An 18,853-nucleotide genomic window follows, 5' to 3' on the forward strand; every position below is an offset into this window, starting at 1 on the left:
TGGCTCTGGCGGCTGCGTGTCGGCTCCCAGAGGCACGTGTTCTTGGGGGAACGCTCCGTCTGCCTGGCTGATGGGCTGCATAGCAGGCACCTGAAGCTGCTGATTGGCTATTAAAGAGGCCTGTACAGCCACTGATTGGCTGTGGGGTGGACGCACAACGTGCGAGGCGCGTGGGCTGGGCCCGGGGCGACAGTGGAGCCCTCACACCGCCAGCTCCACGCCCTGACAGAGGATGCCTGGCCTCACAGCAGTGCCTGGCCTGTGGGCATCCCCGGTAGTCCTCGGCTGCAGGGACCTGTATTGGAACTGCACAAAGTGGGCTTCCAGGAGAGCGGGGCTGCTCTGTCAGTAAGGCGTCCCTCAGATACTTGGAGCATGAGGCAGCCCAGGCAGGTGAGGCCGCCGGGGTCACTCTTAGGCCCGCCAGCCCCCCGAGCCCCTTGCGGGATCCAAGGCCAATTCTGGATCAGGCACCAGGTGAAACCACGGCGCATTCCTCAGCCTCCACCACGCCAGTCACCTGCTCAGCCCGAGGGCAGCCAGCGGTCATCGCCCCAGTGAGGCGGCCCGTGAGGAGCTGAGGCTGGGACCAGCGCAGCGCCCCGCCGGCGAGTCAGCGTCAGTCCCGCGCCAGCCAGTTCCTCAGACAATCAGGTAACGCGCCCCCATGGCCTGCCCTGGCCAGCAGTTAGCTAAGCTCATGCCAGTCAGCCTCTTAGGAGGTCGGTCCCCTGTAAGGCACCCGGTCATTAGTCGCATGATTACCGTCTGTCTAGACCAGCTAATCGGGCTCACGCTGTGTCACTGAGTTCCCTGGAAACCCAGCCTTTATGTCAGTCATCCATAACCCAATCACTGATTGGCTGCAGCCCCCACCCACCCCTTGGCCCCTTTGGCCTCAGACATGTTCTTCATCCTCTCTGCTCCGGGGTCTAAGGAAATCCGGGGTCTAAGGAAAACCTTTTCACTAATCATCTCTTCCCTCCGCCTCCCCTCCCCTTCCCCTCCTCTTTGCATGAGCTCTGCATCTAACATACTAGGTGCTCATTACATACTCATACTTACTTTAAGAAATGTAAGGAAATTTAGAATAAGGAAAACAAGATTCCTGGTGTCTCCAATACAAAATTTTGTGATTTCTGGAGAACACCCTTCTGTCGTTATCTGAACCTAGCATTTTTAAAAATTGTATTTTAGATTTGGGGGTACATGTGCAGGGTTGTTACAAGGGTGTGTCATGTGATACTGAGGTTTGGGCTTCTGTTGATCTTGTCACCCAAATAGTGAGCATAGTAACCAACAGGAATTTTTTCAACACTTGCTTTCCCCTTTTGGAGTCCCCAGTGTCTATTTGTCCCATCTTTATGTCTGTGTATACCCAATGTTGAGCTCTCACTTATAAATGAGAACATGCAATATTTGGTTTTCTATTTGCATTAATTTGCTTAGGGTAATGACCTCTAGCTACATCTATGTCGCTGGGTGAAATGATTTTATTCTTTTCTGTGGCTGCATAGTATTCCATGATGTGTACCTGTCATATTTTCTTTATCCACATTACCTACCATAACGAGGATGGGCACCTGGGTTGATTCCATGTCTTTGCTATTACGAATAATGTGATAAATATATGAGTGCAGGCATCTTTTTGGTAGAATTATGTACTTTCCTTTGGGTATACACTAAGTAAAGGGATTGCTGGGTTGAATGGTAGTTCTATTTTTAGTCCTTTGAGAAATCTCCAAACTGCTTTTCACAGGGGCTGAAGTAATTTATATTCCTCCTTACAGCATATAAGCATTCCCTTCTCTCCACTACCTTGCCAATATCTGTTGTTTCTTGACTTTTTGATAGTAGCCATTCTGACTGGTGTGAGATGGTATCTCAGTGTGTTTTTAATTTGCATTTATCTGATGATAAGTTATGTTGCACTTTTTTTTATATGTTGGCCACTCGTATGTCTTCTTTTGAGAAATGTCTATTCATGTCTTTTACCGACTTTTTAAAGGGATTATTGGATTTTGTTCTTGTTGATTTGTTGACGTTACTTATAATGTATCTAGCATTTTACTGTCTATTTGCACTGCTATAATTTGTAGATAACTAATAACTATGTTGTCTGCTTCTGCTGGAGGTTCATGTGAGTCCCTGTAGCAAGCTGGTTTGGTTTTATATGCATCCACAATCTATTTCCACATTCCTTCACTTCATATAAATTGGTGCTTCCTTGAACTCTTCCTGGTTTCCTCATTAATAATGAGTTAGATAAAAATCTTTAACGTGTCAATTTTATATCTTTATGAAAGTCATGGTTTTACCCCTTTTTTTGAAAACTATCCTTTGATAGAATAAATGAAGAAATTTGGGTTTGTGTCTGTGCATGCATTTACTTTTTGGTTTGTGGTCTGTTCTAGACGGTAGAAACAGGCTCCCTACCTGGGCTAAATAAGAAAGCCCATGTAACACCCTGGACTCATCTTAAGGATTTCTGCTGCTCCCATTTCGGTGACTGGGAGCTACTGAAAGGAGGAGAAAAGTGGATTTTTAGAATTGACTCTGTCTTCCCTGTGGAGAATAGATTGGAGATAGGCAGGGAGCAGGTGAGAGGATAAGTTTCCTCACAGTGCACTGAAGTCCCACTATGGAAAGTGAGTCCCTGAAGGCAAAGATGTTTAACTCTCACAAGTACCATGGACTTGCCTTGTACACAGTAGGTGATAAATATGTATTGATTGGCAGCCTTACCAAATCTACAGAAAGGTAAACACACAAGTAGCAGAATCTTGCATAAAGTAATTCTTTAATTTCGGTAACTAAAGCATTATAAAATATATGTGTGTGTGTGTGTGTGTGTGTGTGTGTGTGTGTACACATATATCTATATATGTATCTTCCTTCTCCCTGCTTTGCTTACTCACAAGTATAGGGAATAGTTTTGGAAGCCAGGTATGGGAGTAAACAGAAGTTCTTTTGTTTTTCTGTGTATGGCAGGGCCAAATCAGCAAAGAGTTTCTCTGATGTGCAGAGGTGGGTTAGGAGAGAAGAGAGAGGTATAGGAGATAATGATCATGGAGTTTCCATGTCTGGACCTTCCCTTCATGCTCCCATGTCCAGGATCTTCCTCTGTCCTGAGGGAGAAAGGAACTCGAATTTTTCTCACTTTCCTTCTCTAGCGGTCTCCAACCCTGCCAGTAAAAAAAAAAAAAAAAAAAACAGTAGTGATGTCAGATGCCTCAAAAGGCTGGCTCTGGGTCACACATGGTGGTTCATGCCTGTAATCCCAGCACTTTAGAAGGCCAAGGTGGGCAGATCATGAGGTCAAGAGATCAAGACCAGCCTGGCCAACATTGTGAAACCTCATCTCTACCAAAAATACAAAAATTAGCTGGGCGTGGTGGTGCATGCCTGTAGTCCTAGCTACTCCGATGGGTGAGGCAGGAGAATCACTTGAACCCAGCAGGCAGAGGTTCCAATGACAGCCTGGTGACAGCAAGACTCTGTCTCAAAAAAAAAGGCTGGTTCTCTGGAGGACCAGCTGGTGAGCCCTGTTGTGGGATTTGAGGAAGTCAGATAAGGGATTACTTTGGGGAGGGTGTGATCACTTGGTGTAGTAGATCCTGGAAAGGACACAGGTGAAGAGGAAGCCAGACCCCCACATGGGCACCTCTGAGCCCTCAAACAGAGGCACACATAGGGGAATGTTAGAAGGGCATGAAGTTCCTCTCTCTAAGTCTCAGGGCCCTATCAACAGGGTCCAGACTTCCTGCCACTTCATGACTCTGGATCAGGACAGCCTGAGCTAGACAGAAACTGCGGGAAGTGTCTGGGGAGAAATCAGGGCGAGAGCCTTGGAGTGGCTGAGATCACGCAGAGAGAGAGAGAACAGAAGACTTCAGACACAAATGCTAGAAAACACAGAAAGAGGAAAATCTTGTCACAGAATGAAAAAGTGAAAATCTGCTCAGATGGAGAAAGAGAAGTAGCAGCCTTGTGGTTATTCAGGTCTAGTGGGAAGACAGCTACAACATCACAAGGAAACTTTGTTTCCCATGGTCTTGTAATAGCTGCAAAATGTCCTAAGAATCTTGAGTGATTAACACTTTCTTACCAATGATGTCCAAGATCAGCTTTATTATTCCCATCTAATTACCAGGGATACCCATGTGTCCCATCCTTTTCCCAGAACTACACCAATCCCTAGTTAATACCCATAGGGAGTGAGAAGCCCAAATCTGAGGATGAAAGCACACCCTGGAGGGTCTCAGTTACTTCTGACCAGTTTCATTAACCTAGGATGTCACCAGACCCTTCCCTGGACTCCTGCCACCTCTGCACTGGAGTCTGACCAAGATTCTGCCTCACAGCTCCCAGGGATGATGCTCCACCCACTAGGAGACACTCTGGCCCCTGGGAAGACCCAGGCAGGGGAACGGTCATTGTAACAATTTGAACTCAAGTACTTCCTAACTCTACAGAAGGTCTTGAACCTGGAGGCTAGGATCCTAGTCCTAGCCAAGGAGGGTGGAGGGGTGAGAAGTGCCCAGGCCTGCTTGAGAGGGATGGATGGAGTCAGGGGTGGGGCAGACAATCAGGACTGGATGGTGCTGGGCTCTTCGCTCTGGCCCCTTTTCCCACTGCTCCAGTTAACTCATAAGCAGTGTCCTTCCTGTGGACAATGTCTGTCTGTCCGTGCCACCTGGCTGAGCCACAGGGAAGGAGGATGTACTTGGTAAGCCCCTCTGTTTACTGATCTCTGTACTGCTCTTTAACTATCTTGCTTTATACTCCTCTCTCTCTCTCTGTCTCTCTCTCTCTCCACACACACACACTTCCAAAAGTGAGAGACTAGACACTACAATTGATAAAGGAATAAACTGGGGGTCAGGAATATTAGATACTATGACTGCATTTCTTTTTCCAGTTCCGCCCACTGGTCCCAGTATCTCTGGGCAGAAAAGGAGGGTCTCAGCCCTGATGGAGAATGATAGTGCTTCATGGCCACTTGTTTCTGGCTCACACTGATCCCCTTTTCCAGTGATGTGGGTCTCTCCTGTTTGTAGGGGGCTCCCCTTCCACCCAGGAAAGGATGAACCTAAGGAGTTCACCTAGCCGCTGCCTTCTGCTACTGGGTCAGGGGCTGTGAAATGGTGGGTTGGGGTATCCCTCCTCAGGTGTGGGGAGATGCAAGATACCTGGCCTCTGCGTTGTTCCTCCAGTCCTGGGGTCTTAAACCAGCTCACCTTCTTATCACTCTTCAGAGTTCTCCTTCGGTGTCTCTTGAACCATCTTCAGGATTTGCTTAGAGGGTTGGAGCAGGGACAAAATGGGTCGATGTCATCTTATCTGGACCCGAAGTCTAACCATAAACTTTTAATGTTTCAGTGGACAGATTGATCCCTATCACCAGCCAGCCATTATCATAGAAAGACATGTGACTCAACTGTCCCCTTGGGAGATAAGCGAGTGAGGTTTTGGCATCATGCCTTTTTAAAGCAACACCAGAATCTTCCATCTGTTTATTTAAGGGTCATCATGAACTTACGGCATAATGTGTTTATCCTATTATGGTTTGGGTGCTGCTGGTAAAGTTGGGGCTGATTTTCTTAAAATGATTTTTATTATTTCACTTAGGTTTTTTAGGAGCATGGTTATGAGCTTCTGCTTCCCTCTGCCATCTTATCTAGACATCCTTTTGAGTTCAGTTTGAAAACTAAGAAGGTGTTAGCCTGATGATGACATGGTGACTGACGGTCCTTCGTGGAGGAGGGATGGAGAGAATGGGGTCCACAGAGAATGGCTTGAGTGTAGGATGTGCCAGTGGAGAAGGAGACTGGGTGAGACTCAGAGGAACCTAGAGTTGAGGCCAGGCACACACTACAGCCCGTGGGGTGCCTGTTTTAGTAAATATCATTTTGCCGGAACACAGCCATACAATTCATTTGCAGATTGTGGCTGCTTTGGTGCTACAATTGCAGGGTTGAATAGTGGCAACAGAGACCTTATGGCTTGCAAAGCTGAAAATATTTACTATTTGGCCTTTTACAAATGAGGTTTGCTAATCTGTTACTTAGAACTTCATATTGAGAAGCTTCAAATTATTCCGTGGATTGAGGAACAAGGGAACTACTTTGACTATGTTCAGCCCTGAGTTTTAGAAAATTCCCAAAGTGCTAATATCTGGCTTTCCTGTAGCAGGACCCAAAAAAGACAGGGGGGGATGGAAAGAAAAGATTCAGGAGTAGAGAGAGATGATGTTGGAGGGAAAGTCAGGAAGACATCTCTGCTGGGGTTTTGAGCATCGAGTGAGACAGACATGTTGCTGATACAGTTTCAGGGATGAGACCACTGCAACTGTGGACCAAATGTCACTAGCATCTTCTGTTCAAGGGGGAAGGAATCATTATGCACCAAACTGTCACTATGCACCAGGATTGGTGTTTTTCCTGTGTAGCTTTATTTAATCCTCACAATATCTTGGTGAGATAGGACGTCTTGTGCCCATTCTACAGAGCCAAAAATGGAAACATGGAAGGTTAAGGAGCTTGCATGATATCATACACTTAGCAAATGAAAGAGTACAGATTTAATTTCAGGACTCTGTGCTTGGAAAGTGTCAGATGATGTCAATATAGCAGGAAAGTTCCCTAATGTCTATAAACCCATTGCCTGTGGGGTGTTAAATCTCCAATAATCAGCTTTTGCCCCACTGACATTTTCGTGTTGTGGTTTTGAGTTGCATTTCCCTAATAACTAGTGATGTTGATCATCTATTTATGTGCTTTTCAGCCATTTTTGTATTTTTGTAGAAATGTCATTCACACCCTTTGTTCATTTATTTTTTTAATTTAGTTTTTTTATTTTTAATGAGATAAAGATCAAAGGATCTTTGTTCATTTTTAGTAGTGTGTTTGGTTTTTATTCTTGAGTGCCTGCTTTTTTGTTTGTTTGTTTATAAAACTGGGCTTTTTTGGTTGTTGATTACTGATATTTTTATTTTGAGAGTCCTTGATATAGTCTGGATACAAGTCACTTATCAGATATCTATGTTCAGATATTTTCTCCCTGTCTGTAACTTATCTTTTGGCTATCCTAACAATGTCTTTTACAGTACAGCAGCCCCCAATTCCCATAAATATTTGTTACATGAGGTGAGCCTCTAGTGTGTCAGGATAAGGAAGAACAGGGAAAATAATAATAAAGAGAAGACATGGTCTGGAGGGCAGATGGAGGCATTCTAGGGGTGCAGAAGGTCACCTGTCAGCTCGGTTCAGTGAACTGAAAAATGACCCCTCCCAAAGAAACCTAAGTCTTAGTTCCTTGAACCGTCTATATGTTACTGTATGAGTAAAGTGTCTTTTTAGATTTGATTAAGTTAATGATCTTGACCAGTGGAGACTTATGCAGTTGACCCCTTAATCTAATTGCAAGTGTTCTGTTAAGAGAGAAGCAGAGGGAGAGTTGACACACACAAAATGGGGTAAGGCAATATGAGCACAGAGGCAGAGGTAGGAGTGGTCTTGCCAGAAGCCCAGAAATGATAGGAGCTGAAATAATCTGGAAAAAGCAAGGAATGGATTCTCTTGAGTCTCTTAGTGTTGCAGTCCAACCAATGCCTTGTTTTCTCTCCAGCTTTACTGATTTCAAATTGCTGACCTCCCTGTGAGAGAATAATATATTTTGTTTCAAAACATCAAGTTTATAGTAATTTTCCATGGTGGCTATAGGAGACTATTCTCCAGGGATGAATTCATTGAGCACCTATGGAAGATTTCAGAGAACTGAGAAAAGCCCTCCTTCTCCAGACCTATTTCTCTCTTTTCCTTTGCATCAAAACTCCTTAAAGGGCTGTTTGTACTCACTCTTCCCACCTCCACCTCCCTCTGATTCTTTTCTGAACTTTTTCCAATTAAATCTTAAGATCCTTTTCACCACTCCAATAAAATTGATTCAGTTGTCTCACACGATAAACAAAGCAAAGACTTAAATATAAGACCTGAAACTATAAAACTGCTGGAGGAAAAAAACACCAGGAAAAAGTTCCATGATGTTGATCAAGGGAATCATTTTTTTGGATATGACCCCAAAAACACAGGCAACAAAAGCTAAAATAGGCAGATGAGATTACATCTAAATAAAAAACTTTTTGCACAGCAAAGAAACAACCTAGAATTAAGATCCAACCTAGAGAATGGGAGAAAATGTTTGCAAACATTTTCTTACCATACATCAGGTAAGAGGTTAATATCTGCTATGGGTTTGGATATCTGACCTTTCAAAATCTCATGTTGAAATTTGATCTGCAGTATTGTCGGTAGTGCCTAATGGGAGGTGATTGGGTCATAGGGACAGGTAGTTTCCACGGGAGAGCTGGTTGTTTAAATAGACTGGCACCTCCCACCTCTCTCTTGTTCTCTGTCACCATGACTGATCTCTGAACACACCAGCTCTCTTTAACTTTCCTCTATGAGGGGAAGCAACCAGAGGCCTTCACCAAAAGCAGATTCTGGTGTGATGCTGACTATACAGCTTGCAGAAGTGTGAGCCAGATAAACTCCTTTTATCTGTAAATTATGCAGCCTCAGGTATTCCTCTATAGCAAATAGACTATAGAAGGAACTGAAAAAACTCAGTAACAAGAAAATGACCCTTTTAAAAGAGGGTTAAGGAACGAAATAGACATTTCTCAAAAGAAGATATACAATGACCAACAGGCATGTGAAAAAGTGCTCAACATTACTAATCATTAGGGAAATGCTTATAAAAACGGCAAAGCAACATCATCCCACTCCTGTTTGAATGGACATTGTAAAAAAGACAAAAGGTAACAAGTATTGGTGAGGATGTGGAGAAGAGAACCATTGTGCACTATTGGTGAAAATGTAAATTAGTATAGCCATTATGAAAAGCAGTATGGAGGTTCCTCAAAAAAATTAAAGATAGAACTACCATTTTTGGTATATATCCTAAGGAAAGGAAATCAGTAACCCCATGAGATATCTGCACTTCCATGTTTATTACAGCATTATTCACAATAGCTAAGATATGGAATCAGCATAAGTATCCACAGAGTAGAATATTATTCAGCCTTAAAAGGAAAGAAATTCTGCCCCTGGCAGAATGGATGAACCTGGGTGACATTAGGCTATGTCAAATAAACCAGGCACAAAAAGACAACTACTGCATGATCTCAGTTTTATGTGGAATCTGAAAAATTCAAAGTCATAAAATGAGGGTGGAACCTTGGTGGCCAGGATCTGGGGTTCGGGACAGTGGCCACATGTTGGTGGAAGAACAAAGTTTCAATTACATAGGAGGAATAAGTTCTGGTGATCTCATGTACAGCATGGTGACTACAGTTAAAAATACTATGTCATACATTTCAAAATGGCTAAGAGAGTAAATTTCAAATGTTCTTATCACAAGGCAAAACAAAATAAATAAAAAGAAAACAAATATTGCCAGATACAAAGCAATCTTCAGATGACTACAGGGTGTTAGTTTAACTTGCAGAGTTGTTCATGTGTGTGTGAGGTAATGGGTCTGTTATTTAGCTAGACTTGGCCTTCTACCATGTATACATACAGTATTTCAAAATGTGATGTTGTATACTTTGAATACATACAAGTTTTGTCTGTCAATTAAGAAAGAATAATAATGAAGGGAAGAGGTGGACAGCCACAAAATGTCACATACACTGAAAATATATACAATTTTAATTTGTCAATTACACTTCAATAAAGCAGAAAATATGGTTTTAAAAAATCAAAGAGGATCTAAGTAAATGATTAGAGTTAGTAAACAAGAAAACAAAAACCTACTGTTGCCAAGGTCATCAATGACAAATGTGTGTCCTCTTCTCTGTCTGTAATTGCCCCTTCCTTACTTTGTTGTCGTGGCTTTACTCCAGCTGTGCACTGTAACATCTCCAGCCTGGACCCCTCTCTTGAGCTCCTGACATTTACATCCAGCTGTCTCCCTCCTAATCCCATTCCAATGTCAGGTGGATTCTCAGAATTATCATCCCCTAAGAAAGCCATTCTTTCAAAGTCCTCTCTGGCCTCATCCTTGGTCTTGCCTTCCCCTCACTGAACACATTGTTAGCTTGTGAGCTTGTGATTCCTGTTAGCTTGACCTTACACACACATCCAAAAACATGTCCTCAGCCCACCCTGCCTCCCTGGCTCAGTCCTCATCCCTCCTCCTGGAGGACCCAACAGTGCCTTCCCAGTCTCCTTGTGGCTGCCATGACCCACTTGGGCAAGCTCTAACCTGGGCAGTCAAGGTCAGAGTGAGAGTCCAGTTGTGTCTCTGCTCTTCCCAAAGGCTCCAGGTTCCTGTATGCACTGCAGGACCCCACACAGTCTGCAGCATCCTCCCTGCTATTCCCCTCCTTAGCCTTTCTCTACTCTCAGACACGGTGCCCTAGTTGTCTATAGCACCCAGGCCTGCTGCTGCCTCTGAGCAATGCACTTGCTCTTCCCCTTATCCTCTTCCTGGAATGCTTTTCTCTTATTCAGAAACAGAGCCTGCCTCTTAAGCACCTTCATGTCTTTGCCTAAACATCACGTCTTTCCACTGTCAGATATAGAAACTGTTTCCCAATACATTTTGTGCTTCTTTCCCTGAGTTATTTTTCTCTGAACAAATATCTCCATCCAACATGGAGATATTGTTTTACTTATTTCTTTTTATTTTTATCCTTCTGCTCTTCAGAACAACAGCCTGGTGACAGAGATCTTTGAATCTGTATCTATTGATGAACTTGCACATTCAGAAATGCTAGCACATAGTAGTTATATATATTGAGTGTAGTTACTGAATATGTCTGTAAATGAATGAATAAATGCCACATCTCCGCTTAATATAATAGAAGAATTACACAAAATTACACATGCATCTGGGTGACATTTAAGACAACCTGAAGGATGATAAAGACCTGAATTGGCAGGAATGGGGAGGAAGGGCATTTCAGGAGAAGGAACTATACAAGCAAAGTCTCAGAGTCACAGAGGGCTTGGCCTAATGGGTGTGGTGAAACTTTGGGTGATGCAAGAAGGGGGGTGAGGAGCAGAGTCCAGCAGAGGACAGATCATGAAAGGCCTTCAGTCCAGGCAGTGGCATTTCACTTCATTCTCCAGCAATGGAGAGGAAACATGGCCGTTCAGACTATGGATGAACTAGATGAGGAGACATCTGGAAGCACAGTCTGGAGGCCTGTGTTGGGGAGAGATGGAGGCAGGAGGTGAAAAGGGTTCAATGACCAGGGAAGAGGTGAGCCTCAAGAATGACCAGGGTCAAGATGGAGAAAAGATGAGCCCTGCTTAGGAGAAGGGGAGACAAGAGCTAGTGATTTATGGGATCTGGAGAAGGGAGGGGGTCAAGGTGGAGACCGACACTCTGGTTCTGACTTTAGAGATGAGGCCTCTATGTCATCTGCAGGATGAAGATCCCAGGAGAAGTGGGTTTGAGGAGGAAGACAGTTAGCTTAACTCTGGCCATGAGCAGAACAATCCTGGAGGCCATTGTGGAGGAGGTGTCCAACAGGATGTTGGAGGGTGAGAGGTCCATATCACTCACCTGAGAGATTAATCCATGACAGTGTATACATTCTCCTGGACTTCTACTGCCCTCACTGCTGCCTTCTTGTAGAAATTGACACTGAGTGAAGAGACAAGGGCCTGTCAGTGTGGCCACATGGGGGAACAAAGGGCAGCCAACTCACCTTCCTATGCCCTGTTAAGAGGCTGGAGGGATTATAAGGGAGGAAGAGCAGGTCTGGACCTCCTTCATGACAGGAGGAAGCACCCCATCCTGGCATTTGTCCCATAGTTGGGAAAGATACAAACTGACTACAAATGACCCATCTGAAATTCTCACCACCAATTCAGCCTCCTGCCTGGCCCCAGGCCCTCTTAAACTGTCTGCATAGCCCCAGGATTGAGATTCTGAGATTCAGCATCATATCCTCTGCCCTCCCCATGCCTGCCCTTGGTCTTCAAGCAGTGCTAACCTGAGGATGATAAGGCAGAGGCAGAGAAGCAGGATCTTCATAGCCACTACTCCCACGGCCAAAACAACCACCTCTGCTATGGTTCCTGATTTCCCTGCAAAAAGGTGGGATGAGGCCCATTTACCTGCTAAACCACAATTCGTGTCCTTCCTCTCCCAAGACAACTTGGACATTGGTTCTCCAGATCCTTCCTGAATCCTTGGATGTGGTACCACATCAGCCCAGGGCTCACCCTAAGCTGTGCCCTGTCTGTCCAGCAGTTGGAGGAAGAAATGATACATAATTTGGACTTTTCAAAATTAAAAACTATTTCGCATTGAATGGCACTATCAAGAAAGCAAATAGACAACCCACAGAATGGGAAAATACATTTGTAAAGCACGGATCTGATAAGGGTGTAGTATCCAGCATATATAAAGAGCATGTAATTTACAAACCACTCAAATTACAAACAACCCAAATTAATCTATTTAAAAGTAGACAAAGAGCTTGAGTGAAAACTTCTCCAAAAAAAGATACAAATACCAATTAGTCCATGAAAATATGTTCGATACCATTCATCAGTATGTTAATGCATATTGTACCCACAATGAGTTACTAATTTATATGCACTAGAAGGCCATAGTTCTTTTTTTTTTTTTTTGAGACGGAGTTTCACTCATGTTACCCAGGCCAGAGTGCAATGGCGCGATCTCGGCTCACCACAACCTCCGCCTCCTGGGTTCAGGCAATTCTCCTGCCTCAGCCTCCTGAGTAGCTGGGATTACAGGCACGCACCACCATGCCCAGCTAATTTTTTGTATTTTTAGTAGAGACGGGGTTTCACCGTATTGACCAGGATGGTCTCGATCTCTTGACCTCGTGATCCACCCACCTCGGCCTCCCACAGTGCTGGGATTACAGGTGTGAGCCACCGCGCCCGGCCATAGTTCTTTTTAAAAAGAAAAATGAGAATGTTCAAAAGAATGTGGAGAATTTGCAACTCTATATGTTGCTGGTGCCAGTGAAAAGTGGTGCTGACACTGGATAAGAGGCTGGCATCTCCTCAAAAAGTTAAACACAGGATTACAACATGACCTAAAAATTCCACTCCTAGGGATATGCTCAAGCAAAATAAAAACATAGGTTCCAACAAAAAGTTGTACATGAATGTTCTTGGCAGTATTATTAGTAATAGCCAAAAAGTGTTAACAGCTGTAATGTTCATCAACTGAGGAGTGAATGAGCAAAACATAGTGTCTCCATACAATGGGATATTAGATTTCCAAAGAAATGAAGAACTCATGCATAGTACAGGGGTGAATCTTGACAGCATTATGTTATGTGAAAAAAATCAGACACAAGAGGCTGTATTTTGTGTGATTCCACTTACATGAAATGTCAGAAATAGGCAAATCTGTAGAGACAGAAGGCAGATTAGTGCTTGCCACAGGAGGGGATAATGAGAAGTGACTGCTTAATGCGAATGGAGTGGATTTTTGAAGTAAAGAAAATGTTCTTGGATTAGATCGTGATTATGGTTGTGCAATATGTGACTAAAAGCCAGTTTACCATACAATTTAAAATGATTAAAATTGTAAATTTAATGATTTCTCAATTTAATTTTATCTCAATTTTAAAAGTTCATATAAAGAAAAAAAATTATATGGAGATACCAATTTTCATCTAATACTGGGAAAAAGAAAAATGTTTCATTCCACATTGGGTTGATGAAAACACACTTTCGGCTGGGTATGGTGGCTTAAGCCTGTGGTCCAAGCACTTTGGGAGGCTGAGGGAGACAGATTGCCTGAGCTCTGGAGTTGGAGACAAGCCTGGGCAACATGGTGAAACCCCATTTCTACTAAAATGCAAAAAATTAGCCAGGCATGGTGGCAGGCACCTGTAGTCTACCAGCTACTTGGGAGGCTGAGGCACGAGAATTGCTTGAACCCATGAAGTGGAGGTTGCAGTGAGCTGAGACCATGCTACTGCACTCCAGCCTGGGTGACAGAGTGAGACTCTCAGAAAAAAAAAAAAAAAAAAAAAAAAAAAAAAAAAAAAAAAAAATTTAAACAAAAAAAAAAAAAAAAAAAAAAAAAAAAAAGAAAGAAAGAAAAGAAGACTTTCACTCCACGCCGTTGGAAATGTAAACTTATCCACTGTTGATTGAGAACAATTTGGCCATATCTCTCAAAATCAGAAAGAACATAAGACCCAGCTATTTTGCTTTAAAGAATTGATCCCACAGACATAGACATAGACCTGTAAAGTAGATAGAAGACTGTTCAATCCATTGTTTCTGTTGGTAGAAACATGATTTTCCATTTCAAGAAGATATACACAGAATTAGGATCCAACTCTTCAATGAACACTACACAGTCCAAGAGGAGAGTGAGGACAGTCTGTGCTGCTGATAGCAAATGACCTCTGAGATCCTTCCAGGGAATACACCAAGGCTCAGAGCAGCCAGGATGGACACTGGTTGGTTCTGGGGACAGGTACAGGCATCTGAGGACATACTCTGCTATGGATTTAGCATTTTTGCCCATATGATTATATTACCTGTCCAGAAGTACATTAAACTCCTGGGAAATATTAAAAGTTGAGGCTGGAGGAGTTTTTAGGAGGTGGAGGATAAGGGCTCAAAGGCTGGTCCTGCTGTGTGAATGTCACTTGGTCCTTATTGTGGGGCCAGGACGTGTGTTTGGAGGAATCTGTGGGCCTATGCAGACACGTGCTCAGGTGTCCATGGGAGCTGAGGATAGGGAGGATCCCTGAGTTGGCCAACAGGGGTCTCTGGTTACCATAGTGAGTCAGGATGAGGCAAGAGCCTGGCTCTGCCCTGAGCTGAAGGCCCTGCTCTTCAGTGCCACGGTGAGGGGCTCTGTCCTACCTGTTCCATCTTCTAGGGAGGCTTCAATCGCTGGGTTCATTTTAGGATCTAGTACAGCAAGAGAGGATTTCTCATTTAGTTGGGATGGGGGTGAGATGAAAGTAGGCACTCCTCTAGAAACCCACAGAAATGTCGAGTGACAGCTTGGGTCCTTTTAGTTCCCCTACTCAGCGAGGCATCCAAGACACAGCCACCAAATGGCCCCAGTCCTGGTCCTCCTATCTCCTGGTCCTCCTCTCCCCACCACACCCTCAGGGACCTAGGCATCCTGGCCCCAGCACTCACAAGAGACACTGAGCTGGATGATTCTCTCCGTGGCCACACCAGCTCCAGGGAACATCACCTGACAGGTGAGGTTGGTGCCGTGGTCCTGGGGCCGTGGGGTGATCATGAGCACTGAGGAGTGGAGAGTCCTGGGGCCCAGGGAGGTGGCAGCAGCGGACATCCAGGAGAAGATGGGGGGTGTTCCTTGCTCACAGGCCCAGGGCACAGAGCAGGTCAGGTTGCTGGGGTGGCCAGACTTCAGGAACTCCGGAATGAGGATGTCAGGCTTGTGGGTCAGGGCTGGTGAAGACAGAGGTGGGGATGCGGGATCAGGAGGGATATCCAAGGTGTAGCCCTGTAGGAAGCTCAGGCTCTGGTCCAGCTCCTCTCCCAAGCCCGACATGCTTCATTCCTAACACCCTTCAGGGATACAAGTCCCATCTGGGCCCTTCCCCGTGGCCCCCTTAACCTTCCCCTTGTGCCACTCCTGGAGCCCATGCCTTACCTGTCACATGCACAGAGAGCTGGGGATATTTGTAACTAAATTTTATTCTTCCTCTCTCCACCCGAAAGAAGTATGAACCATTATCCTTCCTCCTGGCGTCTCTGATGCTCAGGGAGCAGTTGTTCCTCCCGGGATCACCGAGGAGGTGGAATCGGCCCTGGGTCTCCTTCCACACTTCTTGAGTTGAGTTGTTTGTGGCCACTGGAGTGTCCCGGTCTACACTGACCCCTTCCCGGAACCAGTACCCATAAGCAGGAGTAGAATCTTTCCAGCCATACTGTATGTAGAAGACTGAACAATGCACAAAGACGCACAGACCCTCTTGCACCCTCACAGACTCTGGCACCTCCAGCCGGAATCCTGCATCCTCAGTGAGGGCCCCTGTAGAGACATGAGGGTCAGCTGGGCTCATCCCCACAGCCCCTCTCACAGCCCCAGGGACACTCACCTGCCCACAGTAGGGGTAGTGGCAGCAGGAGCGGCAGCAGCAGCATCTCTGAGGCAGAGGCTTCCTGAGCTTCCTGTGTGAGCAGAGAAGAGGACTGTGGGGACCGAACTAGGTCACAAGAGACATTGTGGGGAGAAGCACGAGATCTTGGCAGTTCACAGAAGAGGAACCTCAAACCCACAGATGGTCAGAGGTCATCCGCCTCTGAACAGAATGGAGGAAAACTCCAAAGCCAAGTGACATCAGAGACCTGCCCAAAGGTGACCAGAGAAGGAAGAGAGACCACTTTCTGCCTCCCACCTCAGGATTTCCCTCCAATGCCAGTGTGGACCAGGACCTCTGGGAACATCTGAAGTGTGGGACACCAATGTCGAAAACCCTCTCACTCTGAGGTGTTTTTCTGTGCATCACTGTTTATACCTGGGAACTGGTCACTCCTGGCCCCAGTCACAGCCTCATCTTGAGCCATGAGGTCATTGATCCTGCAGGATATAGGATTCTGTAGGGTCTGTGGGAGTGTCTGGGACTAAATAAATGAAGAATGGCCCTAGGTGCAGTGAAGGTGGTAGCCATTCATTCATTCACCAAATAAATAGTGAGTTTCTGTGTGTAGGTGGCAATGGAGAGAAGAGATAGCACTGACCTGGCCCCTCGCCTTGAGATGCTCCCCATCCATCACCTCACATCCTTAGCACACACACACTGTCTGGCTTTAGAGCTGTGGGCACTGATGATTTTGCCATGTGTCATGGTAGCATATTGGGTATTTTTAAAGAAATGTGGCTATAGAATTTTTCCCTGATAAGTAGTATACAGATTTTCAGTTTCAATGACACCTCTAAAATAAGAACCATGCAGCATCTTCGTGTAAAACATAAAGAAGAACACATATTCTATGAACCAGTGCAGGAGATACTTCTTTTTGGTTAATGTTGCTACTCAGTGTAGTGTGGACAGGAGCGATTTTTTTAAAGGTACTCATTATAGAGATTAGCATTTCCTTTAATGAAAAAATATGCTTCTCATAGATAAATGTGGCCCAAAGACATATTTTCAGATAATATGAGTGTAATATACAGACACTTTATTTCATGTAAATTATGCCTGATAAAGTTCACTAAATACGTGCAGTGAGATTCACATCTTCATTTTTAAGGTATATTTAACACTTGACTTTGGAGTTTTCCTCCACCCTATGCAGAGGTGAATGACTTCTGACCATGTGTGGGTTTGAGGTTCCCCTTCTAATAAAAGTTCAGGCTTAGTTTTTCATGTTTATGGCTATTTGTATTTTTCTTTCGTGAGCTGCTTGTTTGGGCATTAACATGTGTTTGTAATTGTCTTGTTGGAATTTAGTTTTTCAGAAATTTCCTAACCCTCTTGCTCCTTCTTGTTTGTCAAGAGTTTCAGACAGTATGGCCATGCTGATCTCTTACTTGAGATTTGGAAATCTGCCTTCCTAGATCGTGTGGCACAGATCTGATTGTATCCATTAGAATGACTATTATCAAAAAGATTGAAGATAGCATATGTTGTCACAAAAGCACCGGTGACAAGTATGTGTCCTCTTCCACCTGTCGTCATCACTTTCTTACCTCATATGTGATGATCACCTCACTCCAGCTATGCATTGAAACATCCCCAGCCTGGACCCCCCTCCTGTACTCCAGGCATTTGCATTTAGCTGTCTCTGTCCTATTCCCATTTTGGATGTCAGGGGGATTCTCAGAATTACCATCGCCCCTGAAAGCCTTCCCTCTGAAGTCCTCTATGGACACAGCTCCTTCCTTTCAGGTGCTCAGGGGAATATTCGGGCCTCATCCTTGGTCTTGATTTCCCCTTGCTGACCACATCCATTAGAAAACCCTGTGAGCTCAACCTTCCACACACATCCAAAAGCATATCCTCACCCTACCCCTGCCTCCCTGGTTCAAGCCCCTATCCCTCCTCCTGGAGGACCCAGGAAACACCTTTCTAGCTTCTCTGTGACTGCCATGACCCACTTGGGTCTGTTCTGTCCAGGGAGGCTGAGGGGTCCTGTCAGAGTGAAAGTCCCATTGAATATATGCTCTCCTTAAAAGCTCCAGGTTGCTGTGTGGACAGCAGGGCCCCACATAGTCTACACCATCCTCCCCACTGCTCCCCTCCTCTGCCCTTCTCTGCTCTCATACGTGGGCCTCTGTTTGTGTCCACAAATAAATGTAATCTAACTTAAATGAAGCCAGGCTTTTTATTTCCATCACATATATATGCCTCTTAAACAATAGGTATTATTTTTTATATTATTTATCACTTTCATAATGATGTCTAATAATGAAAAAGTATTTAACGTTCTGTTCTGACAGTATTTTACATTTGTGACTGAAGTTTTTACATGCTTTATTTTTGGAACAGCTAGAAGAAAATAAATCATTTTTAAATTTAATGTTCCAGCATATAGACTCTGCCATATGAATTCATAGCCAAGATTATTGATGCAGGTAAACTGATCAAGTGTCTGCTGAAAGACAAGAGAATTTTTATGCCTAAAAACTCTCAGGATTTTTGGGGGGCTCTAGTGATATTAGAGTTCTGAAATAGATTATGTTCTGAAATAGAGATAGAGTTCTGAAATAGATATGACTTTTTTTTTAGAAATTATTGGAAATTTTTGTTTAATTTATCCCAGTATTTAAAATGATTTTTAAGATTTTAAGATTTTTTTTTGAAATGTTTTGACATAGGAGGAAGGAAAGTTAGCGCCCTGTTTTA

The 18,853-nt window shown here is 44.3% G+C and overlaps 1 protein-coding gene across 1 annotated transcript in view; it reads right to left on the reverse strand.

Annotated features, from left to right (window-relative positions):
• LOC108291967 (sialic acid-binding Ig-like lectin 12) overlaps positions 1–16,213 on the reverse strand; it is a 28,864-nt gene extending 12,651 nt beyond the window's left edge. The window contains 6 exon segments of the mRNA XM_037732843.1: positions 11,607–11,658; positions 12,011–12,104; positions 14,886–14,933; positions 15,171–15,449; positions 15,655–16,035; positions 16,103–16,213. Of these exon segments, the coding sequence (XP_037588771.1) occupies positions 11,607–11,658; positions 12,011–12,104; positions 14,886–14,933; positions 15,171–15,449; positions 15,655–16,035; positions 16,103–16,148 (900 nt within the window). The 5' untranslated portion in view covers positions 16,149–16,213.
• Positions 16,214–18,853: the final 2,640 nt, after the last annotated feature.

Source organism: Cebus imitator, unplaced genomic scaffold (genome assembly GCF_001604975.1).
Source record: "Cebus imitator isolate Cc_AM_T3 unplaced genomic scaffold, Cebus_imitator-1.0 Scaffold473, whole genome shotgun sequence".
Taxonomy (NCBI): domain Eukaryota; kingdom Metazoa; phylum Chordata; class Mammalia; order Primates; family Cebidae; genus Cebus; species Cebus imitator.